The 25928-nt window shown below is 47.7% G+C and overlaps 1 protein-coding gene across 3 annotated transcripts in view; it reads left to right on the top strand.

The window, feature by feature from the left end:
- Positions 1-20740, top strand: part of LOC138164982 (zinc finger FYVE domain-containing protein 9-like) — a 219442-nt gene extending 198702 nt beyond the window's left edge. For all 3 annotated transcript variants that reach the window (XM_069093001.1, XM_069093002.1, XM_069093003.1), the window contains 4 exons: positions 11630-11792; positions 13348-13453; positions 18408-18584; positions 20272-20740. In XM_069093001.1, coding sequence (XP_068949102.1) covers positions 11630-11792; positions 13348-13453; positions 18408-18584; positions 20272-20433 — 608 coding nt within the window. In that variant the 3' untranslated portion in view covers positions 20434-20740. The remainder of the gene's footprint in view (positions 1-11629; positions 11793-13347; positions 13454-18407; positions 18585-20271) is intronic.
- Positions 20741-25928: the final 5188 nt, after the last annotated feature.

Genomic DNA, 25928 nt, shown 5'->3' with positions numbered 1-25928 from the left:
TCCTTCCTTCCTTCCTTCCTTCCTTCCTTCCTTCCTTCCTTTCTTTTTCTTTCTTTCTGATTTTCATGTACAGGGTGGCTACGTGGTACAGTGAGTAAAGTGCTGGCCCTGGAGTTGGGAAGACCTCAGTTTGGTTCTGGCCTCAGACACTTAATACCCACACACACAAAAAAAAACTAGCCATGTAACCTTGGGCAAGTTACTTAACTCCAATTGCCCTCCAAAAGGCAAAAAAAAAAGATTTTCATGTACAAATTTTCTCTCCATCTTTCCCCTACCCATTACCCCAAAATGGTGATCTCATTGAATACCCCCTCCCCCAATCTGTTCTCTCCTATATCCTCCCCCACACCTCCTCCGGCTTTCCAGTAGGGCAAGATGGATCTCTGTGCCCCAGTGCCTGTATATCTTGTTTCCCAGTTGCAAGTAAAAAAAAATTATATATATATATATATATATAATTTTTTTTTAAACATTTGATTTTAAAACTTTGATTTCCAGATTCTTTCCCTTCCTCTGTCATGACCCACCCTCATTGGGAAGATAAGAAATTCAATATAGGTTGAACATGTGTAGGAACATCTCCATAGTGGATATATTATGAAAGACTGACTATATTTCCCTCCATCCTATCCTGCCCCCCACTTGTTCTATTCTCTACTTTGACCCTGTCCCTTTTCAAAAGTGTGTGCTTCCAACTTCCCCGCCCCCCCCAACTACCCTTCGCCTCCATCATCTCCCCTCTCATCCCCTTCCCCACTGCTCCCCTATTTAGTGTGTATGTCATTCCCTTCCTAAGCCAAATTCAATGAGAGTAAGGTTGACTCATTCCATTTTGCCTTCCTGTTCTTCCTCTCCATTTTAACAGTTTTCCCTTACCTCTTCTACATGAGATAATTTACCCCATTCTGTCTCTCCCCATCTCCTCTCATTATATTCCTCTCTCAACTCTCAATTATACCTTTTAATTATCATCCCTTTCTATTCAATTAGTGCTGTGCCTTCTGTCTATGTATACCTGTACACATATATACACACTCTCACATCTGTATTCATATTCCCATACAGCCTCCTATAAACCGTGTTTCCCCGATAAGACCTATCCCGAAAATAAGCCCTCCCCTTACTGTGTAAGATTCCTCTAAAATAAGCCCTCCCCCGAAAATAAGCCCTATTGAGATTGCTACTGTAGTGAAGGTGATCCCCTGCGCTACATGCTACATTACGGTACCCTCTGTATGCACTGTCCCCCCACCCCGTGAAACGCACGCCGTGCTCCCAGCTGCATCCAATCAGAGCTGCAGCAGTGAGCGTGTCATCCTGTTCTTTATTGAATTCATTATTGAATAAAGGTACATTTTTTTGTTCACATTTACCTGTTTATTAAAATTGCTGTCAATGTTCATTAAAATAAGCCCTCCCCTGAAAATAAGCCCTCTGGTGTTTTTCTGTCCAAAGAAATAATAAGATAGTGTCTTATTATCGGGGAAACACGGTAGACATATGTATATATACATGCACACATATATATTCCCTTCAACTATCCTCATACTGAGAAAGGTTTCATCAGTTATAATTATTGTTTTTCCATGTAGGAATATAAATAGTTCAACTTTGATAAGTTCCTTATGATTTCTTTTCCCTGTTTACCTTCTCATGCTTCTCTTGCTTCTTGTGTCTGAATGTCAGATTTTCTATTCAACTCTGGTTTTTTCAGCAAGAATGCTTGAAAGTCCTCTATTCCATTGAATGACCATATTTTCCCCTGAAACATGATACTCAGTTTTGCTGGGCAGATGATTCTTGGTTTTCATCCCAGCTCCTTTGACCTCCGGAATATCATATTCCAGGCCCTTCGATCCCTCAGTGTAGAAGCTGCCAGATCCTGTGTTATCCTGATCGTGTTTCCACAGTATTCAAATTGTTTCTTCCTGGCTGCTTGTAATATTTTCTCCTTGATCTGGGAACTCCGGAACCTGGCTATAATATTCCTAGGAGTTTTCTTTTGGGATCTTCTTCAAGAGGTGATCAGTGGATTCTTTCAACTTATATTTTGTTTTCTGGTTCTAAAACATCAGGGCAGTTTTCTTTGAGAATTTCTTGAAGGATGATTTCTAGGTTCTTTTTTTGAACATGGCTTTCAGGTAGTCCAATAATTTTTAAATTATCTCTCCTGGATCTGTTTTCCAGGTCAGTGGTTTTTCCAATGAGATATTTCACATTGCCTTCTATTTTTTCATTTGTTTGGATCTGTTTAATAGTATCTTGATTTCTCATAAAGTCACTAGCTTCCATTTGCTCCAATCTAATTCTGAAGGAATGATTCTCTTCAGTGAGCTTTTTTTTTTTTTTTTGCTTTTTTGGAGGGGCAGAAGGTAGGGCAATTGGGGTTAAGTGACTTGCCCAAGGTCACACAGCTAGTTTTTTGTGTTGTGTCTGAGGCCAGATTTGAACTTAGGTCCTCCTGACTCCAGGGCCAGTGCTCTATTTACTGTGCCACCTAGCCACCCCATTCAGTGTGCTTTTGAGATTCTTTTTCCATCTGGCAAATTCGGCTTTTTAAGGCATTCTTCTCCTCATTGGCTTTTTGGGTCTCTTTTGCCATTTGAGTTAGTCTATTTTTTAAGGTGTTATTTTCTCCAGTCAGGTTGTTGACTCTCTTTTCATAATTTTCTTGCATCATTCTCATTTCCCAATTTTTCCTCCACTTCTCTTATTTGGTTTTCAAAATCCTTTTTAAGCTCCTCTATGGCCTGTAACCAGTTCATATATTTCTTGGAAGCTTTTGGTGCAGGAGTTCTGACTTCGTTGTCTTCCTCCTGTTCCATGCTTTGATTCTTTTTGTCCCCAGAATAGGAGTCTAAGGTTGGATTGCTGCGCTTGCTTTGCTTGCTCATGTTGCCACTTAATTTCTTGACTTTTGAACTTTTTGCCCCAGTAGAACTCTGCTTTCAGAGAGGAGAGCTTTGTCCCAAATCACTGGGGTTTTCTCAGCTGCTGGAGCTATTAGTTGCCTGCCCTCTCTGAAGCCTCCACATGCTCTGGCACCTGGTCACACACCCCAGGACCTCCACACTAGACAGCAATCCAGATCCAAGCAGGTTAAAGCCAGAGCGATTACCCCTCAGAATGGTTGCTTGGTCCCCCTACAATCTGCAGGCCAGGAGCTCCAAAGCAGCCATGTGGCTGTGGTGCCTCAGCCACTTCTCTTGCAGGGGGACGAGGCCAGAGTGCACTCCTGAACTCCCTGTTCCCAAAGTTCGCAATGACCTCTCACTTTGTCCTTAGCATCTATGGGTTGATAGATCTGGAAATCACCACAGCTGCTGCTGATCCACTCTCTTGAAGTCCCTCCAGCTGGTGGCTGGTTGTGGCCGCCCTGAGTCTAAAACCTCGGGCTCCTGAGGGGCTGGGCTCTGCTTGCAGAGAACTGTGATGGCCCCTTGCTGCTGGCCTGCTGGGCTGTCCTCAGCAGGAGGTTAGCTTCTCTATGTCATTTTGTGGGTTCTGTAGCTCTAAAGTTTGTTTAGAGTCATTTTTTACTTGTGTTGGAGGAGGTGGAAGCAGGAGCCATGCAAAAGTCCTGTTTCCACTCCGCCATCTTGGCTGCGCCCTTGAAGTTTCATGAGATGACTGATGGATTCTTCTGCTTCCACTTTGGAGAGTTTCTTTTATGAGGAATATCCTCCCTGGCTCTGGTTGGTTTGTGTTTGGCCATGGCTTTCCTAAGTTCTCTGCCCTTACTCTATTTTCCAGGCAAGCTGTTTTTACTACGAGGCATCTTACATTTTGGGTTTTTTTTGTCTTTGGACTTTCTTATAATATTTCTTGTTGTCTCATAACATTATTAGCTTCTGTTTAGTCCATTCTAATATTCAGAGAGTTGGTTGCTTGGGCACGGTTTTGTAGCTTTCGTGCCAGGCTGTTGATTGCTTTTCCAGTTCTTTCTTCCATAGTTCTCATTTCTCCAATTTTTCTTCTACTATTCTCAAACCACATTTATAAAAACATTTTTAGCTCTTTTTAAAAGTAAAAGTTCTGCTTCATCGCTTTAAGAAGTTCTAGTTGAATTTGTGTCCAGGCTGTGCTTTTCTTTGAGGCTGTACTTGTTGATGTTTTAGAGTCATTCTCTTCTTCTTGGCTGTTATCTTGAACACCCCAGTCATCACAATAGCATTTCATGGTTTGTTTTTCCATCCTGTTTCTTGACTCTAGACTTTATGTCAGGGCAGGGCTCTGCACGCTTCAGGAGGGAATGCCTGGACTGATCCTGCTGCTGTTTTCTTGGGGTGTCAAATGTCATGTTATTTTGAGGTCTCAGGAGTAGATCAAGCTGGGGACCTGCAAGCTTTCATTGCTCCTGATGAGGTCTGATCCAGGGCAAAGTCTGATCACTGACCCCTGGTCTGTGCTCCACAAGTCCCGACCTGGGTTTGGGTCTGAGCCATGTCTGCAGGCTTTGCCTGTTGGAAATTCTTACAGACTGCAACTGTGCTTGGCAGCTGTCAGCCAGCTGGAGAGCTCTGCTGGTGGAGATTGGTAGAATCATAGGGTAGGCTTCCCTTTGGCTTGGGTTTCCTGCTCTGATGGTTTCTTGCTACATCTCAGATTGATCTCAACACTGGAACTGAGACCCTGCCTGGCTCGTGAGTGGTTTCTAAGCCACACCACTGTCGTTTGCTTCTTGCTGTGGACACAGCCTGGAGCGTGGAGCCGCTTCTCACTTTGAATGCCGCCCCTAGGCACAGGCCCCTTCCTGAGTCCATCCTGGATCGGTGACCTAACAAGTGACCAGACTGCCAGTTGGTGTCTGTTCCTGCCCCTGCAGAAGCCTAGGTTGCTCTGTCCTGGATTTAGCCTCTCTCTGCACTGGAATGCACCTCCCCTGACCCCCACCTGAGAGTACGCAGGCCTATTTCTGCATCCTTCTATTGACCTAAGCCGGAAAAATGACTTGCTATGATCTTTCTTAGATTTTCCAATCACAGTTCAGTCTGGTGTGTTTCTAGCTCTCTTTTGGAGGAGTTTGGGGGTTAGAGGTGGAGCTCACTGTTCTTGCTGCACCATCATCTTGGCTCTGCTTTCCCCAGTATTCTCTTCATTGCCAAACCTCATGGCTTTTTTTCAAGCCTTGTCTTCCTTGTTGCCTTGGCAGCCCTCATGGATACTCTTTCCTTCCTGGGTTTTCATGACACACAAAAGATCGTGGAAACCAGAGATCGTGGGACCAGCAACCTGGAGGTCAGGTGTTGTCCTAACTTCCAAAACACAAGGATGATGACAATCTCTAGGTTCTCTAGGCCAGTGAGCTTGACTTTGGTCCTGAGAAAATTCTAGAAAGGCCATTAAAGAGATGGTTACCAAGGGTCTGAAAGAAGAAGTTGTCACCCCCAAAGAGCCAGAATGACTTCACCAAAAAGTGGGGACCCCAGGCCGGTACCATAAACAAACAAATGGAAGAAGGAATGCTGTGGGTGTCACTTACCAAGATTTTGGTGCTATCCCTGTGTGTTAGACAGTGATGCAGCCAGCAGACTCAGCAATGGCCGGGGGAGCCACACTGAAATAGCTGCTGTGAGCGGCCTGTGCTTGGCCCTGTGCTTCTCAGAGGCTTTTAAACAAACCTTAGATAGATGGCCCGTCCTCATCTCACATGTGCAGAACTGGCAAGGATAACTAGCATAGCAGATCGGGAAGGGACTGGGCAGGGCAGGGCTTACATGGGGGGGGCATCAAAGAAGGCAAGACTTGATAGGATCAGTGTCAAGCCTTGCACTTGGGTCCAAAAAAATCAGCTGCTCAAAGTACTAGCAGTTATTCAGAAAAGGATCTGAGGTTCTTAGGGAGCTGAGTCTTCAGAGTGACTGAGAACAGGTCAGGTGATCTCAGGTTGCTCCAGTGGGGACAGGGGGTGTGGCTTGTTCTGTGGGGCCCAGAGGGCAGCCCCCAGTCCAGAGGCCTCTTCTGCGCCCTTCCCCCAGCTCATGTGCACCAGCTATTTTCATGTCGTCTATAGTTTCTGGGAGGGAGGGACTGGTGGTGTTTTTTTCTTCCTTTGTGTCTCCAGGGCTTAGCACCATGCCTGGCACAGAATAGTTCTTGGTGATGGATTGCAACACCGCTCCTCACTGAAGTTAGCTGTTGCACAGGATGCCTCATGTCCATCCTCATTTTACAATTGAGTAAACCGAGGCTTGTTATGGTAATATGGCTTCCTTCGAGTCGGCCAGCTACTAAGTGTCAGAGCCAAAACTAAAAGTCAGTCTCCCGATACAGTCCCATGTTTGCCGCAGTGCCCTGTTGTTGAACCAAGAGGCCTCAGGCCTAGGTCTGAGCCCAGTCAGCATTTCTTAGCATTAAAACAGAAGACGTGGTATTGGTATTTGTGCCCAGCTTCTCTTAGAACAAGTCTGGAGAATGGTGAGTGTGGAGAGAGGGGGAGGGCAATGGAAAAATCCTTTGTCCAGACGTGAGCATCTTCAAGTCCACCTGGAAAGGGATTTCATTGGGCCAGGCTCAGTACTGCCAAAGCAGAGCCATTGCTGAGCCTGTGACTGACCGTTAAACCTCCTGCTTTTCTTGTTTGTACCTGACTTAGGTTAAAAATGGTTGGAAAGCAATTCTTTCACTTCATCCCCCAGTGGATGGTAATCTCCATAAGGACAGGTATATTAGGATAGGTCCAGTGCCCAGTATGAGGTCTGGAGCCTAAGTTTAATTCAGTGAACCTTTATGCTGTGTCTGTTCTGGACGAGGCACTATGCCAGGTGCTGGAGACACGGACACAAACCAGGGAACTGACCTTTTCCTGGGGGAACACAGCACATCTGCCAGTTACCGGGGAGGGAGAGAGAGGGCAAAGTGGGGATTCAGGCACAGGGCCTGCAGAGCAGTTGGAGGAAGGGAGTGAATGCTGCCAGAACAGACATATGAAATGTGGTAACTGTGCGCAGGCTCTTCTGACCCAGGAAACACTTTATGCTTAATGCTTTGAGTGTTTTATTGTTGTTCTAGCTTTCACAGAGGATTTTTTACTTCAAGGGTATGGCAAATACAATCGTACAAACATCTCACTCCCCAAACACCTGGGGCTCATAATCACCACTCTACAAGTTCCAGGTCTAAAGTTTGTCCCCTTCCTTCCTTCCCCTTTCCAGCCTGGAACCTGGGGCTCCAAGGCCCCCAGGGCTTAAGCTTCCAGGTCAGAGACTCTGTTCCCTGTACCTAGAACAGAAAAGAGGAATGAAACCAGACACAGATCCCAAGGCCTTTTCCCAAGACCACCTGCCTCCTGGGGAAGAAGAAGAAGAAGGTGAAGGGGAGAATGGCTCTTAGGCTCTCGTCTCTTACAGTGTGGTGTCCATGTTCTGGACATCACTGGGAAAAGAGTCAATGTCAGTACGTTAGCTCTTCGTGAGTTCTTCTGCTATGGGCCTTTATTTCTGGTTAACAAGTGCACTCATTGCACACACCAACAGCATCTTGAGGCCTCCTTGGGCAGTCACAGAAAAAGGTCCTTCCCCTTCTTTAAAGCTTATATTATAAGCTACATCTTCCATGAGGTCTTCCCTGATATCCCCAGTTGGTGATGACCTTTTCTTCTTCAGGCCTTACATAACTGTGCCTGTTACCATATCATTTTTTTTAAAGCAGAGTAATCTTTATCTAATAACTTTTGATATTTAAAATACAACTCATTTGTTCATCCACCAAAAAAAGATAGAATCTTTAATGTTCAAACAGTGCTTTGGAAGTCTGACTTTTCTAAGGACCAGACATGAAAGCCTTTGTGTATTAATACTTCCAAATAAAATCAGATAGAGTTGTATACACTAATGGGCTGTCAAGTTAGGCTCTGAGAAAACAGCGCTGTCACAGTACACGTCTATCATGGTCAAAACAAAATGTTTTGCTTTTGTGATGTTTTCCATAAATTCTTTGTATTTAAAATTTCCATTTATACAGAGTGTTAGTTACAGAAAGCTATTACCTTGTAATCCAGTGGTATAGAAATCAATCACATTTCAAGTTTTTGTATTTTCATCTTTCAAAAAAGAAGACATTAGACTATCTTATACATGTATACACACACTTAGGCACCTACACCCACACAAACCCCTCTTTCCCCAGAAATACACATCTTTGATCTGTATAAGATGACTAAAACATATTTGGTAAGTGTTTCTCAAAATAACGTATGTAATTGTCAACCAATTAAACCTACAAAGTATTTTTCATATAAATTTTGCTAATGCCTGCCATAGCTTTGTCTAAAAGACCCAGGTAGTTTAAAAACCATGATACATTTCCTTTATTTCACCAATTAAACATACCTATTTCCATGTGAGATGGGAACCTATTAACTTTCAAAAGATAGGAAACATTTCAAAAGAGCCAGATTAAGAAATTACAAGGGCTTTGTATAGGAAAATCTTAAAAGGCGGATTAAATTTTGGATTATACCACATCATTTTCCATTACAATTACTTCTGTTTGAAGTTCTCCTAATAGACTTTAAGTTCTAGGAGACCAGGAATCATGTCTTCATTTTATTTCAATAGAAAGCTTATTAAACACCTGCTGTATACTGGACAGAGCCCTGAGAGACACCAGAGGTTAGTAGGTATGGCATGGAGGAGACAGGGGAGCAGTCAGACAGATAGGAGGCTAGTCAGTATGAAGTGGTGTCAGAGGCTTCCAAAAGGTCAGATTAGAGGAGGGCTGAGAAATGGCCATTAGATTGGGCCAATTAAGAGATGCTTAGTAATGTGTTCACTTGGAGAGAAAAGTTTTAGTTGAAGAATGACAGCAGAAGCTAATTGCAAATAGTTTAGAATCAACTGGGAGAAGTTGGGGCACCCAGTGTAGACAGCTTTGTCAGGGAGTTGAGCCAAGAAGGCTGCAGGACAGTAGCTAGCAAGAATGATTGGGTCAGGGGAGGATTGTTGAGGATGGAGGAGACCTGGGCATGTCTGCAGGCAGCAGAAGATTAGAGATGGACCCAATCGTGGGAACAGCATATTAGAGGATGGGAGGGGCTCCTCATCAGAGACAGGAGTGAAGAAGGGAGATGGCTAGGAGAGAAGAGGGAACTCTTGGCAAACAGCCAGCATAAGGGGAAGCCCCCGGTGAGAGGGGGTGCTATGTGAGGCGTGAGAGAGGTGGAAAGGTTTGAAAAAGTCACTGTGGGGAACGCATAATGGCTTTCTTAGAGCAAAGGCCCTGTGGAAATTATGGAACAGAAATTTGTCATAGACCTAATCATTCTGAATTCATGATTTTCTCAAGCTCTGTTCAACTGCAGATGAGTAAAGGAGGCATAAGGGCAGCCATGTGTGTGATTGGTGATAGAACAGAGGTCAAAGGGTTACCGAGTAGAAGATGGAGTAGTTGAATTTGGAGTCAAGGAGTCGAGATAGGAATGGAAGAAGAGAGTGCACAGGGGAGGAGTGATGGTCTCCTGAAGGACTGAGGTGCAGAGGGCGTCACGAGGATGATGGCGTCACGAGGCAGAGAAGTGCAATGGTAGAAGATTTTGATAAAACAGAGGAATCTCAGAGTTCTTGAACATAGAAGCAGAGCAGTTCTAAGGGATCTGAAATTGAAGTTAGGACCATCTGTGTGTGTCCTGAAATGGGGTAGAGGAACAGGCCATGGAAAGTGAGGCTGGAAGACTGGGGGATTAGGGAGTCAGAGGAAGCATCAATATATATAGTGGAGTCAGACCGTGAACACACCGAGAATAGAAATAGCATGCCCAGGGGCTGATATGTACAGGCCCTCAGATCCAGATTGGGCGATAAGGAGGGGAGGTGGCTGAGTGAAGGCTGCAGAGGAAGAGCCTGGAAGAGGCGGTGGGGAGCAGGGAGGAACCCAACCTCTTCACTCGGACCAGTGTAAACAGTTGGGGGGGTACGAGTCCAGTCAGGATGGAAAAGAGTGGCCAGGAATGCTGAATCATCAGGAGGGAGTCAGCTCTTGTTAAGGACCAGAAGATGTAAGAAGTAAGGAAAGGAAAACATTTAGACTCAAAGGAAGTTTGTTAATCTTGGAGCCAGCATGGCACAGGGGAAGGGGCAGGCAGGTCTGGAGTGGGACATTGAGATGGGTCACCATGAGGGGGATAGATGAGTATGAGAAATGGGGTTTGACTTTTGGCAGCCAGAGATTGAGGATCACAGATAGGAGAAGAGTATCAGGGTGGCCACATGCTGACCTTGGAGGACTGAGTCCTGGAATGTTGTATGTACTTGGAAAGAATGTGTTCTTTCCAGGTTCAAGGCCTCACTTGGGACAGGTGAGAAAGTGCTTTTTTGAAGTAGTACCTGAGGCGGAGGAGGGGGGGGGGTGTCTGGAAGCAGTTAGATGCAAGGAAATGATAGATAGATTGAAATCAGAAGACCCTGGTTCAAATCCCATCCTGGGTCCTTACTCTGTGGCCTTGGGCAAATTGCTTATCCTCTCAGCCTGTTTTCTCTTTGGAAAGGTTTCATAGGCTAAATCCTAGTGGATTTGAAACCAGTCAAAGCTTGAATCCTTTCTCTCCTGATTCCTACCTAGGTAATCTCATTCTGTAAGAAGGTGGATAGGGGTGGGGGAAGGTTGAACTAGTTTAAAAATCCATAATCTTGTAAGCTATAAAATCAAGATCATTTTGTTTTTTAGTTAAAGTCAGCAAACTTGTTCATTACCTGCTGTGCACAGAGAGCATGGTGCTTGAGATGAGGGAAGTCCCCCTTGAGAGCTCATCTGAGAAAATGAGCAGAATGCTGGGCTTGGGGTCAGAGACCTGTTCTACCTTTGACCCTCTCTGTGTGCCTTGGGGCCAGTCTGTTCATCTTGTGGTCTTAATTTCCTTATCTGTAAAATGGAAATAATATCTTTATTATTGCAGAGTGGTGGTGAAAATCAAGTAAGGTAATATAGGTAAGGTACTCTCCAAACCTTAACACATCATATAATGTCAGTTATTGTGAGATGGGATGCTTTCTCTCATGGGGCTAACAGTTTAGCCAGTGGAAAGAGACTACAAGCCACTATCATGCAAAATAAAAAGTGCTAGCACTTCCTGTGAGAAATCCAGAGCGGTGCTCTAGGAGGCCCCGCTGTCCAGGAAGCCACCTTGGAGAGGGTGGCATTTGCATTGGCCTTTAAAAGGGAGATAGGGATTCATGGAGGGCTAAATACTGCAGACAGGAGCAGCAGAACAAGGAAAGCCTGCGATGCAGGAATAAAGGGCCCAGGTGAGGCTTGGGTGGGAGAGCTGTGGCAGATAAGCTGGGCAAGGGAGGGAGGCATCATCTAGTCTCTCCAAGCCTCAGTTTCCTTATGGATGATACTCATTTAGTGGTTGTGTGACTGATCACTTTCTGCTCCATAGAAATTGTGTTAGGAAAAGCACTTTGTGAACCAGAAAGCAGAGGCTAAATGTGAACTGCTGTCGTTTAGAAGTAATGAGCCCCCATCAGTGGGGATGTTGAGGAGGATGCTGGGCAGTCCCCTTGGGCATATTGTAAGGCTGGAGGAGAACTTGCCTTCTGAGGACCTCCGAGCCTTACTCACTTTCTCATTCCACAGATATTTCCTAAGCTTATGCTTCCCTTTTGATGCTCTGGCCTTGATCTTGCAGATGGAGTAATGGTCCAGATAACTGCTGAGAACATGGACTCCTTGAGGCAGGCCTTGCGAGAGATGAAGGACTTCACCATCACCTGTGGGAAAGTGGACGCGGAGGATCCTCAGGAGCACATCCACATTCAGTGGGTGGAAGATGACAGAAACTTCAACAAAGGGTAAATGGCGCCTCTTTCCCAGATGGGCCCCAGTGGCTTCGTCGTGTCTGGCAGCAGCCCTGCGGAGCCCTCTGCTCCCGAGGTCTGAAGCTCAGGTGCTTGGTGCGGGGGAGGGCTCATCACTGTCACCTCACCATGTACTGACTGGAGTGAGCCTCATTCTGGAACCATCTCAAGGGCTGGCACCTTTCCTGCCCTCTGGGGAATGACTGTCCTCCTCACATAAGCGATCTTAGGAAAGGAAACGGAAGCTTTCTGCAGAACAAAGATACATAAAAAGCTGTAAGTGACTGTGGCCATCTGCTTACGCCTTTTATGATTCTGGGTGTCATGTTTCCTGAGGTTTCCCCTCTCTAAAGAGGGGAAAGAGCAGTCGCCATTCCTGGCTGGGAATCCTCCCCCCCCCTCAGCCTAAGGCCGTTCTTCCAAGAAGACAGGTTGCAGCTCTCTTCCCCACTGACCTCCCAGGGCTAGGTGTAGGTTGTTCTAACTGACTTTGCAGGTCCTTTCCCCTTTGAATTCCTATAAAATTACTCCCCTCTCTGGGCCTCACATTCTTTGTCTCTAGAATAAATGCTCTCCATCCCTTCTATAACCAGGGAAAGCTGAGTACAAGAACATGAAAAAGAAACCTGCCAATTCCGAGACTAGGTGAACTTCCCACACCACCATTCACTAAGCTTGGCCTTGGTCCATCTCAGTTCATCCTGATTACCCTTGGGGCAGCTGGAATAGTCACTGTAGCTGCTGGGCCTCAGCTCAGGCCTCTCTCCAGAGCACCCCCAAGAGGAGGTTGGCCTTGGCTAGAGGCCAAGCTAGAAGGCATACATCCCCAGAAGCTTTCTCATGGAAATAGCAAAGTCCCTGCACAGAACAGAGCAAGGGTGGGCTGCCCAGTCAGACTCATCTCACTCACAGCCACTAACACAGAATCAGTTGTAATGACCCCGAACTTCTCCAGGAAACTAAGGGTGTTACAGGACACCACGTCACAGCACACCACAGCATCTGCAAAATGAAATTTAAGGCCATTCAGACCATGCTGGGGGTGGGCAGTGCCACACTGGAGACAGCGTGAAGAACGAGAGCGCAGACTGCTGGTGAAGGACAGTGACACCGGTGCTCCTCTGTCTGTCCCACGCTCTGGGCAGCTTGTGGACCGGAGCTGTCCAGAGCGGGCCAGCAGGAATGGATCTCTGTCTCCCTCCCTGTGTGATTAGAGCTGGACAGCTTCATGCTCTGTCTCAAGCCACACCCCCTTGACTGGATCTCTCTTGGCATTAGTTCGTTGGGAAATCACTATTGAAAGTAGGGTTTTCTGTCCTACTGTACCAAGGCACTGTCCCCAGATCATAGAGAGCTGCCTGTGGAAGGCTGGTAGCCCCTGCCCAGGAGTCCCTGCCTGCATCCTCGTGGTTTTCAGGAATTGGATTCACCCATGTTCAGAGGGAGGAGGAGCCGGAGCAGAGCTCAGCTGGCAGGCAGGCCCTTGTGGGAGGCCTCTCTTTGTCCATTAAATTCATGTTGCTTTTGTATCTTCTTGGTCCCCTTTCAGTGTGGTCAGTCCTATCGATGGCAAATCCATGGAGTCCATAACAAGTGTGAAGATATTCCATGGCTCAGAGTATAAAGCCAACGGAAAAGTCATTAGGTGGACAGAGGTAAGTTGGGTGATTTTCACACACTTTGGGCTCAGTGTCTTTAGTCAGTTCTGAAGGGAATCCCAGGGAGATTTTAGGTTCTGTGGTCAGATCTCTCCATTTCTCTATAAACTTTGACCAGCTTATTTCTCTTTAATCCCCCCATTTATTTCTCTGAAGGTTTCAGTGACAGCAAACTAAGATGTTTTAGATTCTGAATTTGATGGAGATTTATTTTCTGAAGGCCGGTCAATGTGCCCATTTTGTCTGCATTTCCTTTCCCCTCCTCGCCCCATCCCCTATTAATGTTTCCTTTTAATGCCCATCACAGCCAGGAGGAACCCCTCTGGGAGCTGAGGGTATGCCTCCAGGGTCCTGCTGAGCGCAGTGCTTGACCCCTAGAAAGGACTTAATGAAATGAAGTGACCTGAGCACAATCAGGGGTTTTCACTAAGTGTGCAGAGACTCCCCACCATCCCAGGTGGCTTTGGGACCTCGGGCATACATTTTGTGGATCTGTTGTAGCACCTCTGAAATCACCAAAGGGAAGATTGCCTTTCCTTAATGGACATTCCCCCCCCCCCAATAACCAAGTAAGGACCCTTGGAATGTGGAAGCTTAAGTATTCCTCCAGATGATACCATCCCCGTCAGTGAGCACACTCGAGCCTGGATGGAGATGGTCAGGGCAGGGGCACAGGTACCACCTGAAGCATCGCCTGTGTACCCCCCTTGCCAGGGCAGGTGGAGGGCCCTGGCCAGCTTGCCTGAAATTTGTGCCTCAGGGACACACCTTCTGCATGAAACTGAAGCAGCCCTAGATCCTTAGAGCTCTTTCTTGGCTTTCTTTCATTCAGTCTTATTGCAGGGCTGCCTGCCCCCAGGGGCTGGTGATAAGGATGAAACCTGGCTGCCTTCTGGGCCCCACCCTGTGCTGCTTTCAGCTCTGCTTGGGGAGGGGCTGCCATCTTGGTCCTGCCATTGTCTTTGGCAGGGTGACAAGGCTCTCTCTCTCAGCCTTTACAGTAAGGGTGTTAGCTGTCTGTAGCGGCAAGCACCCCAAGCGCGTCCTCAGGGTTTGCCGCTCATACAGGTTCTTGGATCTGCTTTGTGAAAGGAAAGCAACTCAAAATGGGTTAACAAGCTTACTTTAATCAGTCAGACCATATATCGTTTACCTTGTTCAGGGGAAATGGTCAGCACCCCGAACTTCAAAGCATACAGGCAGAATTATCAAGACAGAAACAGATCAAGTAGACAGCTTTCCAAACTGTCCAGCCATTACATCCATACCCAGTCAACATCTGGGTTTCCACATCTGGGTTTTTCAAAGCCGGGGGACTCTCAACAACAGCTTCCCAGAATTCAGATCAAATCACAGAACACATCTCAAAGTGAGTCCCAAAACAAAGCTACACATCAGGGCTTATATAGCCTTCTGGCTCAGAGAATGTAACAACTTTATTGACTCACTGGCCAATCAAGAAGTATCTACTGAAAAACAAGCCTCCCACCCCAGGCTTCAGGTGCACTTTAGCCTAGGGCAGGGAAGATCTTCCAAATTTGCATTCCCATTACACTATCTTACATGATTGAGGAAGAGAAAGGCAGCTTGTCTGACAGGGGATCACCCTTAGCCTCAATATTGTCCAGAGCTGGGGAGAGGGAGGCACTGGCATGGCATTGTAGGGGGCATTATCTTAAGGGGGAGGCCTTATACAGGGACCAACCCCTCAGAAAATCCCGGTTGTGATTTATGTCTTTGAGATCTCCTTAGAGAGCCGCGTGAGTCTTCAGTTACATCACACACACACATACACGTGCTCAAGACTCATGACTGACCTGATTACTCACTTGGACTATAATTTACTTCCCAGTACACAAGACAGATCAACCTTCCATTGAGCATTGCCCTGTAGAAAATCATCTTATAGCCAGACTTTGTCACATCATGTTTTCAGATTCGTAGGCTCTAGAGCCGGAAGAGACCTGAGAATGCTTCTAGTCTTGCCCCAATTGTATCCATTCAGAAGGATATGACCTGCCCAAGGTCACACGGCTGGGACATGACAGCAGTCTCTGAGCCAGGTTTTCTGACACCCAGTCCAGCACTGTGCTTCCTGCCTCACCAGACTGTGTAGAAGTAATCATTCAAGTTGACTAGAACTCAAATGGGCTACTTCATGACATAGTGAGTGCTCCATCCCTGGAGGCATTCAGACAACTTTGCAAGCATTTATTAAACACTGGCTATTTGTAAGTCAGGTTAATGTACTAAGCACTTGGGGGCCCAAAATGAATTGGAACACAGTTCCTGGTCTTAACGAGCAAAGCACACACTTGAGTAGATGAAATAAAATGTGAACCCAGCAGCTGCAAGCCCAGGTTAGGATATTAGGACAAAGCACTAATTACTGTAAAGTACATTAGTACAAAGAGTCCCAAACAGACTTCTGTGAATTGGAGAGCTCACTTGCAACTGTCAGAGTCTCAGAGGGGAGGGCATCATGCCCTCAAGAAGAGGATCTTCACCTGGGGTCTGTGAACTTGGCTTTTTAATATTTGATAACTATATTTAAATAAAATTGGCTTTCTTTGTGACCCATTTTATGCCTTTAAAAATATGAGTACGAGAAAGGTTCCCTAGGCTTCCCAGACTGCCCAAGGGGTCTGCAGCACAGAAAAGGGGAAGAGCCCTGTCATTAAGGAAGGGGTGGTTTTCCCCAGGTACAAAGGCAAGAGGCAGGGGGAAAGTCCATTCCCAACCTGGGACTGGGGGTGGGGCTGGAGGGGTGGGAGTGGGGGGATGGTCATGCATGAAAGGGAGAAGGGGTGGGACTTGAGGCTGGGAAGCACACTTGTAATCTTAGTCTTCTAGGAGTCTGTCTGAGAATCCAGGTTGGTAGCACAGATATTATTTCTACTTACTGAAGAGGCAACTGAGGCAGCCTTGTTTTGGGTGCTGGTATTCAAGCCAAGGACATGATCGCAAATCCCATGCTGCTAACCTAGGAAGTGATCTTAGAATTCACTGCGTCCATTCCCCTCATTTGACCACAGAGAGGGAAAGAACGGATTTCCCCAAGTTGGACCATGGGGGAGTGGCAGAAGGAGACCTAGAATTTTGGTAAAATGATTCCCAAAAAGGGAAGGTTTCTGGTCAGCCCGCCCAGCCTTGTCAGAGTGTCTTTTCTGGGTGTGGTCCTATGCTGGGTGCTCTGAGGGGACCAGGCCCTTTTTTTTTTTAAGCAATCAGGGTTAAGTAACTTCCTCAAGGTTACAGGGCCAGTTATTTCTGGGTGTAGTGCAAAGTATCAGAGCCCGGATTTGATCCCAGGTCATCCCGACTCTGGGGCAGGTGCTCTTACTCACTGTGCCACCTGGCCGCCCCCTACCGGGCCCTTTTCTGCCTTTGGAATATGGTTCTTTTTTGTTTTTTGCTTTTTGATGGGTAATTAGGGTTAAGTGACTTGCCTGAGGTCACATGGCTAGTAAATGTTAAGTGTCTGAGACCAAATTTGAACTCGGGTCCTCCTGACTCCAGGGCCAGTGCTCTATTCAATGTGCCACCTAGATGCCCCGGAATGTGATTCTAAGACAATTGAGACCTGAGACATCTGGGGACTGATGGACAGCACTCTAGACCCCAGCAACCCCATTGCCTAGGTCTGGAGGGACACACTGAAGGGATCCGGGGAGGGATGCCTGCGTAGGAGCTGGAGCGTGGGGAAACTGCTGAGGCTGGAGAGCATCTGCAGAGCGCTGGTCCTTGTCTCAAAGGCCACGGCTCAGATCTCAGCCCTGGGACCTCTGCAGGGGACTCCCTTCAGCATTGGCTGTCAGGGGCCATAGTCCAGCTCCCTGTACAGAGCAGGAAACTGAGGCCCACTTCCAGCTGTCTGCAGCCCTTCAGGCAGGATGTAAGAGCAAGACATGAGTGTTCTCCCGTTACTTCCTTTTCATTGTCCCATCCCACTGGGCCTTATTGGGCTAATGCCGTGCCAACCTCTTGACTTTAAATACCCTTCTAGTCTCTTCTGCCCACTGTTCATCCCCCCCCCCCCCAAGGGAACCGACGCTGGGTTTGTGCGCTTTCATCCCCTGCCCCAGCTCCTACTACTTCATGGCACTTGTTCTGGACACAAGGTCAGATCAGACAGAGGTCACTCATGCTGCTGTCTGCAGGCCAGGGCTTCAGAGACCCTACTCTACTCTGATAGCCTCAGTTAGACCTGCTGCAGCCTTGAGTAGCATCAAAGGTCAGAGGATGAACTTTACTATGGCCTTTATTTAGGTTTACACAAGCATTTCAGTTACCTTGCTCTGCCCTCATGTTGGCCCTAGGAGGGTGGGGAGGGCAGGCACTATTCTTCTTCTTCAAGGATGGAAATGCCCTTGGCCTGGGAGGAAGGAGACCTGGCCAACAGCTTGTGTGGTCTTGGACGAGTGTGTGCCTTCTGTGGAAAGGGAGCAGGGGTTTCCTCAAAGACGCCTAAGCTTTCTTCCAGCCCTGACTCTGGAGTTTCCTAAGACTTAGCAGTTCTCGCGGCCCTGCTCTCTAGAAGTTCAGTCCAGTAGCATGGAAACCTCTTCTGTGGCCTTATGGGCAGGACACAGGTCATCTTGGTTCAGCCTCTGGCATCTCCACAATGACCTTAGCTCTGGGATGGTGACTATTCCCCTGCTCCTGAGGAAGGAAGACCAAGGCCAGGGCTGGTGTCAGAGGAGCTGGGTTCAAATCCAGGCTGTGTCACTGAGTCGTGTGCCCGTGGTGGTCACCTCTCTGGGATCTGTAGAAGGGGGGGTTGGACTCAGTGTCCTCTGAAGTCCCTTCTGCCTTTAAGCCTGGGATGTTCTCATCCGCAGTGTGGACCTGCCTTTGTTCCAGCTGCTGGGAACGAGAGGGCGCATCCCAGATTGAGGCTGAGCTCTCCCAGTCCCTAAGCAAAAGAAACCCTTTTTTGTTTGGGTTGCAGGTGTTTTTCCTGGAAAATGAAGATCAGCACAATGGTCTTAGTGACCCTGCAGATCATAGCCGGCTGACAGAGCACGTGGCCAAAGCCTTCTGCCTTGCTCTCTGTCCCCACCTGAAGTTGCTCAAGGAAGATGGAATGACTCGGCTAGGACTTCGAGTTGCCCTGGACTCCGAACAGGTAACTTGCTTCCAGTCCCCACAGCCTGCCCTGTGGGCACCAGCCGGCGTGCTCATCTCCAGAACAGCCATCGCCACTGCTCTTCTCCAAAGACGACCTGTGCAGTTTTTTCCTTTCAAAGAAGTCTTCTCTTAGGGGTGTTCGCCTGTTCGGACCAAGATCATTTTCTTTGTCCACTTGGAGGGCTCTCTCCAACTTCCAACCTCAGAAACCCAGCTGACTTGTCTCCTTCTTGGCATACTTATTCATACCCTTTTATTTGGAAAATTGTATTTTTCTAACCCCATCCCTGACCCCTTCTGTGAGTGTAGTCCTCAAACATTTAGTCAGCCCTTACCACTGACCAGAGCGCTATGTCCACCCCTGGGACAATTCTTGTTCCGCTCCTCATAGATTTCAGTCTCTTCCCTAAAGGGTCCATTGGATAGATTTCAGGGGGGTCTGAATTTGGATGGAAAAATATTACATCTTTATTTCAGTATAATTAGTTTCCTTTATAATCCTATGTATTTTATACATTTAAGAATGTTATTTTGAAGAGGAGTGCATAGACTTGACACTGCCCAAAGAATTCATGACACACACAAAAAAGATTAAGAGCTCCTGGTCTGAGGGTGAAGATGACACACAGTGTCAGTCAGTCAGAAGCTGTTTATTTACATAATGTATGTCAGTAACTGAAGTAGAACACAGAACACGTGTTATATGCAGACCACAGGCTACACGAGGAAGGAAAGAGCAAGGAAGGCTTCCCAGTGGGTGGCATTGGATCTGGCCTTGAAGGGAAGATAGGATTTCAATAGGCAAAGATAGGAAATAGGGAGAGACTTGTAAGGACAGGAGCTGTGTGAGCATAGTCATAAAACATCTTCACACACAGAAAGACCTGTAAATCATTGGAGAAATGTTCATTGCTCATGGATGGGCCGAGCCAACGTAACCACATTGACGACACTACCTAGATTAATTGCCTTACCAGCCAGAGATGTGTATGATCCATTTTACCTCCTGTGAACTCTTCCCCCATCCATAGATTTGATATGTAATTTCTCTTGCTTTCTTCTGTTTTGCTTATAGCTCCTCACTTTTAAGTCTAAATCGTGTGCCTTTTTTGAGCTTTTCTCGGTATCTGGTGTGAGATGGTGATCTATGCCCACGTTCTGCCAGACTGCTTTCCAATTTTCCCCAGTTTTTTGTCAGTAGTGAGCTTATGCCCACTTTTGGTTGGTTCCCTTTTGCTTCTGAATATCATGTGCCTTATCTGTCCGCTCATCAGCCACTCTGTTTCTTATCCGGACCGGCTTGTCTTGGTGTAATACAGTTTTGAGATTTGGTCCTGCTAGGCTCCCTTCCTTACCATTTTCTTCATTGATTCCCTAGATGTTCTGAAGCTTTTGTAGGAGCCTTGGGCTTGGGGTGGGGAACTGAGGGATATTAAGTGTCTCCTCTGGCTCAGGGGGAGGCCCAGGGGCCCACAAGAGGGTGCATGCATGAGGGTGGGAGTCGGCGTACAGCCCTTGTGGGCAGGAAGGCAGGGGCCTCAGCGGAGCCCCCAACTCTTGGACCATCAGACATTGCTTCTGCTGGTGACAGTAAAGTGATTCCCACATGTGCAAATACCTACGTGCACATACATCCAGGCACATATGTCCTGGCAGTGATCCCTGCTTCTCTTTCCTTGATCCAGGTTGGCTATCAGGCCGGAAGCAACGGGCAGCCTCTGCCTGCCCAGTACATGAAGGACCTGGACAGCGCCTTGGTGCCTGTGATTCATGGAGGCGCCTGCCAGCTCAGTGAGGGGCCCCTGGTCATGGAACTCACCTTTTATATTCTGGAGAACATCTCCTAAAAAGACTCCTGACAGCAGCAGTTGTACCCGAATCATTTGCACTTTAAAACTGGAACATGAAGCTTTTGTTAACACTAATTGGTGGGGTGGGGTAGGGTGGGGGGAGGCAAGTGTTCCATAATCCTGAGTCTTCTCTGCATCATCCCGAGAAGGTCCAGCTAGCTCCCCGGCCCCACACAGCCACTCCGTCCCTGCAGCTAACCCACTTCTGTTACTGTTTAGACAAGGATACCCACATCCCACGCCTGTGTTTTCAGACTTCACTGGGGAGGGAGTGCAGGTGGAGGAAATAAAAGTTGAAACACCAGCCTTGCACTCTTTGTCCAGGGGTGACCCAGTGCCCGCACCCTCCCAGCCCCAGCCTGCCACATCAGTGGTTATGCTGTAGACATTCATCAACACTTACCTTTCTGTGGCTGCTTCCTGGCCAGAGGTCAGAGTGAGTCCTGGAGCCTCAGCACTTTCTGTCCACGTAGAGATTCCTGGGAAGGATACCTCGCCGTCTGTGGGACTTGGACGGGGCATGAGGAAGCATCTGCACATCGGGACAGTTGCCGAACAGACCCAGTGAAGGCTGAAACATCATGAAAACGTTCTGTGGGATCTGCCTTCAGTACTTTAACCCCTTCCCTGCCATGCCTGGCTCCCTTCTACCCACCAGGGCAGCACTCTTTGTCCTGGGGGCCATGCTTCCATCAGAATCAATGCCTGGTTCTCCCTTCTGGGCCCCAGACTAAAAAAATGTCTCTCTTTGAGTGCAGCTGGTTCCTTTACTTTGTCTGTCCTTTGTAAAAGCAGAATTATCACCAGGCCGAGAGCCTAGTCTTCTATGTTGAGGGTCACTTCTCGGCTTCCCTGCAGGGGCCCAGAGTATTCTTGTGCCCACAGGTTGCAGAGGGACCCTTTGGGGTGTGATGCTGTTAGGAGAGAGAATCCCAGCTCCCCTGCCAACTGGCCCTGTGACCCCATGTGAATGGAGGTTGCTTCCCCCCAGACAGGAATTAAGGCACTTGTGCCACTTATCTAATGGTAGTGAAGACAGGGCGTTGTAAGCCCCCAGGCCTCTGGAAGTGGGGATTGAGGTTTCCCTGTTCTGAGAAGCTCCTTGGGCAAAAGCTAGAGGACCATCAGGGACAGTTAGTCTTTGGCCTGCGTGGCCTTGTGTGGTCTGCAGTCAGGCTTAGTCTACATGGCTTAGACCCAAGTCATTTTCTTCAGCACCAAGCCTGGCCCCTCCATTGGTGACTACGGACCAGAGCATCGCAGTTCCCCAGAGGCCCGTGCCCAGCAGCTGCTGCCCTGGCATGCTCTTGGAAGAATCCAGGCACAGGGAGGAGGCTGCTGATGGTGATGGGATAGGATGTCTAGGCCTTTAACTCTTTGTGTTCCTGTGGTGGCTCATGTTTCCTTGGGTAGGGCAATGACTTTTATTAGAACCTGCTTTTCAGAGGAAGAACCCAAGAGAAGTGAAGTCATTGACTCAGGGTCCCTCATAGCCAGGTGTGAAGAGCTGACACTCAGGCATTGAGAGCCCGAGGTCAGGCCTCTTCCCATGGGAGCACGTGGCCTCACCGTGCCTGTCCTTCCCAAAGAGCAGCATGGTAACAGTTGTCAGGGCTATTGGTCCCTGCCCCGAACCCACCAGTTGTGCAGCCCAGAAAATGAAAGGGTTATACGAGGTGCCCGGCATTTAGGCTGTTACTCTCAAACCAGCTGAGAGCCACAAGTGGAATCTGGTCCCACCCAGACAGAGAAGAATCCTTACTATGACACTCCCAACAAGTGATAGGCAAGCAGTCTGATAAAGCATTTCTTGAGTATTTTCTGTGTGCCTGGCACTGTGCTAAGAAGTGGTGGTTGAGTCGTTTCAGTTGTGTCCGACTCTCTGTGACCCCATTTGGGGTTCTCTTGGCAAGTGATTTGCCATTTCCTTTTACAGATCATTTCACAGATGAGGAAACTGAGGCAAACAGGGTTAAGTGACTTGCCCAGGGTCTGACGGTGCCACCAAGCACACCAGTGCCACTAAGCTAAAAAGAGCTAAGTTTAAAACAAGCACATCTCTGCCCTATCCAGTCTTCCCTTGACTGAGTTGACTTATTTTTTTGGAGGCAGAGTTGTGACTTGCCCAGGGTCACACAGTATCTGAGGCCAAATTTGAACTCGGGTCCTCCTGACTCCAGGGTCAGTGCTCTATCCACTGCACCACCCAGCTGCCCCTCTCCAGTCTTCCCTTGAAGACTCCTAGTTGGCACTAGGGAGATGAAACCCACTTCCACAAGAAATAGCCCCTTTCACTTTGGGGCAGCTCTCTTGGGAAGTTTTTCCTAGTATGACCTGACGTTTGCCTCTTTCCAGCTTCTACCCACCGCTCCTGTTCTCATCTCTGGGGACAAATACGACAGTTCTGATCCCCTTTCTACAAAGTCCCACCTGCCATCCATAGGCTTCTCTATGCAAAACAAGCCTACTTGCTTCTCCTGATGCCTGTCGGGCCCTTCACCATCCTAGCTGTCTTCCTCAGGTCTCTGTTCAGCTTAGCAATGTCCTTTGGCAGCGTCTTGCCAACATGGAGCCCCTAGAACCGACCCCTGTACTCTAGGTAGGGTCTGATCAGGGCAGAGGGTCTGCAGTGGCAACATTAGCTATCAATGGCTGTGATGTCCTGTGGATCCCCGTCCAAATCCCTGGGCAGACACCCAGCTGCCCAGCTGTACCCACCATGTGTATATGTCTTTGTAGATGTTCTTTTGGACTCACATAATAAGACCACATTTATCTTTATTGGTTTTCCCTTAATCAGTTCCACCCCATGCTCTGGGGGTTCTTTTGCAGTCTTTTTGAAGGCTGCCATCCATGCCAGTGTCTTAGCTTTGACTTTTGGTTTTGGGAGAGCTTGCTTTTTATGCCTGAATTCCAGTGATGGAACTGATGAAAATGTTGGAACAGCACAGGGGCCATCACAGATCGCTGTGTCCCTCTACTGAAGAGCGCCTTCCAAACTGAGATGAAACTGCTGCTGACGACTCTTGAACCTGGCCATTCAGCCGCCTGAAAAACCGCCTGCCTGCGTCACGAGATTCTGTTAGTGGCATTGGTAATCCAGGTGGGCCCAAGGGAGGGTTTCCCTTAGGGGTCCTTTTTCAGAAAATTACAAGAAGTGGGCCTGGTGCAATCCATTCTTTTAAAAATTTTTTATTATTATTATTTTTTTTATTTCACCGTGTGTCCCTTCCTCTTCTCCTCCCAGAAGATCCATCACATAAGAACGCAGAGGGGAAACCCACCACAACTGACTGCTTCATGGAGCACCCCTGCGGGTCCCCCACCTCCACGAGGGGAAGGTTGGGGGCGTCTTATCTTCTCCACTTTTGGGCCCCATTTTATCTCGATAATTTTGTTGCATTTGCTTTTGGTTTTTTGATGTGTCGGCATTCTTCCCATTTACATTGTTGTAGTTACCGTGCATATATTATTCTTGACTCTGTCTCCTTCACTCTGCGTTAGTTCATGCAGCTCTTTCCATGCATCTTTGTCTTTATCCTACACATCATTTCTTACAGCCCAGTAATATTCCATTACATTCGTGTACTACAGTTTGCTTAACCATTCTCCCGTGGATGGGCATCGACTTTGTTTCCAATTCTTAGCTATCACCAAAAGTACTGCTATAAAGATTTGGGAATGTGTGGAGACTTTTTTTCTTATCAGTGGCTGTCTTGGGATATAAACCCAGTAATGGGGAAGAATGTGGACATTTTAGTCACTTAATTTGCATAAATCCAAACTGTTTTCCAAAATGGCTGTACCATTTAACAATTCCACCAATAATGTAGGCGTGTGCCTATCTTTTCAACACAATGCATTCTTGATATAAAAACATCTGGGCATTGTGGTTGTCACTCCATCTTCCAGATATCCTCTAACCAACGCTCCCTTGTTTTGGAATTTTGGAATTTCGAAAGATATTTTTGCAAAGCTCACTGGTCTATATATGGTTTGCAGCCCCCATTCTCTTCCCTTCCTTAAAAATGGGGGTACCTGCCCCCCCCCCCGTGTCACTCCAGGCTCCACTCACTCATCACTGCAGATTTCACCTCTTCCAGCCCTTTTTCCTGCCCCGTGTACCAAGCTCATTAGAATGTAAACTGGAGGGCAGGGCTTGTCTGCTTGTATTTGTCTCCCTTTGCTTAGCACAGAGTGAACGCTTGATAAACATCTGTCTGACCCTGTGGTGCCTCTCCTGGTTCCCTCGAGAGGGAATCCTTAGTCACATCCGTCGATTCTTGCAGTGGCCTAGGATGTCACCGGCTGGGCCGGGAGAGAAGTTCCTAAAGGACAGCCAGGTGCTTCTTAGCACCTCCCCTCCTATGCTTGTCAGCTGGTCCCTGGTCTCTTCTCCCATCTCTATGGTCCAGTGATCTTCAGCGATTCTCCCTTTTCTTTGTTGTCAGTTATCACCCCGTCCACTGAAAAGCGAGCCTTGCTCACTTGCTTCAGGTCTGTCTTCCCAAGGATAAGCCCTTTTTCTGCTGTTTTCTGTGCCAGCCCTGAGTCTGAGCACCCACATTCCTGTCACCTTCCTGACACTTCCACCTTCTCTCTCCCCCCTTGCATCTGCCTAGTCCCTTCAGACTATGCCCCTTTTCCCTCCTCGTCAGACTTGCTTTACTTTTTGCCTTCAGAATTCCATTCCAGGGTTTCCCATGGTTCAGGAACTGGCTTCCCTCGTAGAACTTTTCAGGCCACTGAACCATTTAAAATAGATCCTGTCAAAGTCTAGGGAGCCCAGAAGCCTTTCTTCTCCACCTCCATCACAATTCTAAGGAAGTGGAGACACCTCTTAGAGATGACCTTCTCAAAGAATTTTGCCACAGAGAGCAGAAGAGATAGATAGAGGACAACAGTGGAAATAGGGCAAGGGAGGGTTTTTTGAGAATGAGGGAGACTTGGGCATCTTTGAAGGCAGCAGGGACGACAACGGGGGCAGTCTGCTGAAGGAGATGGTTGAAATGGGAAGTGAGGCCACCTTTGTGTGACACAGGCTTGTAAGAGAATGACAGAAGGGGTCAGAAGAGGAAAAGGAGCTCAAGCTGAATGGCCCCCGTTTTTTTCTCTGAGTCAGGGCAGGGGGGAACAATGGAGAAGGAATGAGGTTTGGAGTAGTGGAGAGCATGTTGATGGGGGTGGGGGGGGGAGACTAGTGGAATTGCCGAGCAGCAGGGAGGGTTGTGTAACACATCTGTAGTGAGCCCAGCGAGCACCCACACACAGGTGTGTATGATCATCTTCATCTTCTGTCAGCAGCATGTGTGTAGGAGTGAAGGGGACAAATGGGAGTGACCCAAGGCAGAGGCACGGGAGGGCACAAAAGGACTCAAGAGAACAGCACAGATGGGAAGAACGCAGAGTGGCGGCTGCAGGGGAGATGGCCTGGGAGGGAGCTGAGGGGCCAAGGGATTGAGGGTCAGGGTGTAAACACAGCAGGGTTTGGT

This window comes from Petaurus breviceps, unplaced genomic scaffold (assembly GCF_028583685.1).
Source record: "Petaurus breviceps papuanus isolate PSGF00001 unplaced genomic scaffold, PetGlider_PUasm1.0 207, whole genome shotgun sequence".
Classification (NCBI taxonomy): Eukaryota; Metazoa; Chordata; class Mammalia; order Diprotodontia; family Petauridae; genus Petaurus; species Petaurus breviceps.
Note: the sequence above shows the minus strand (reverse complement) of the source record. Positions and strands in the feature narration are given on the sequence as shown.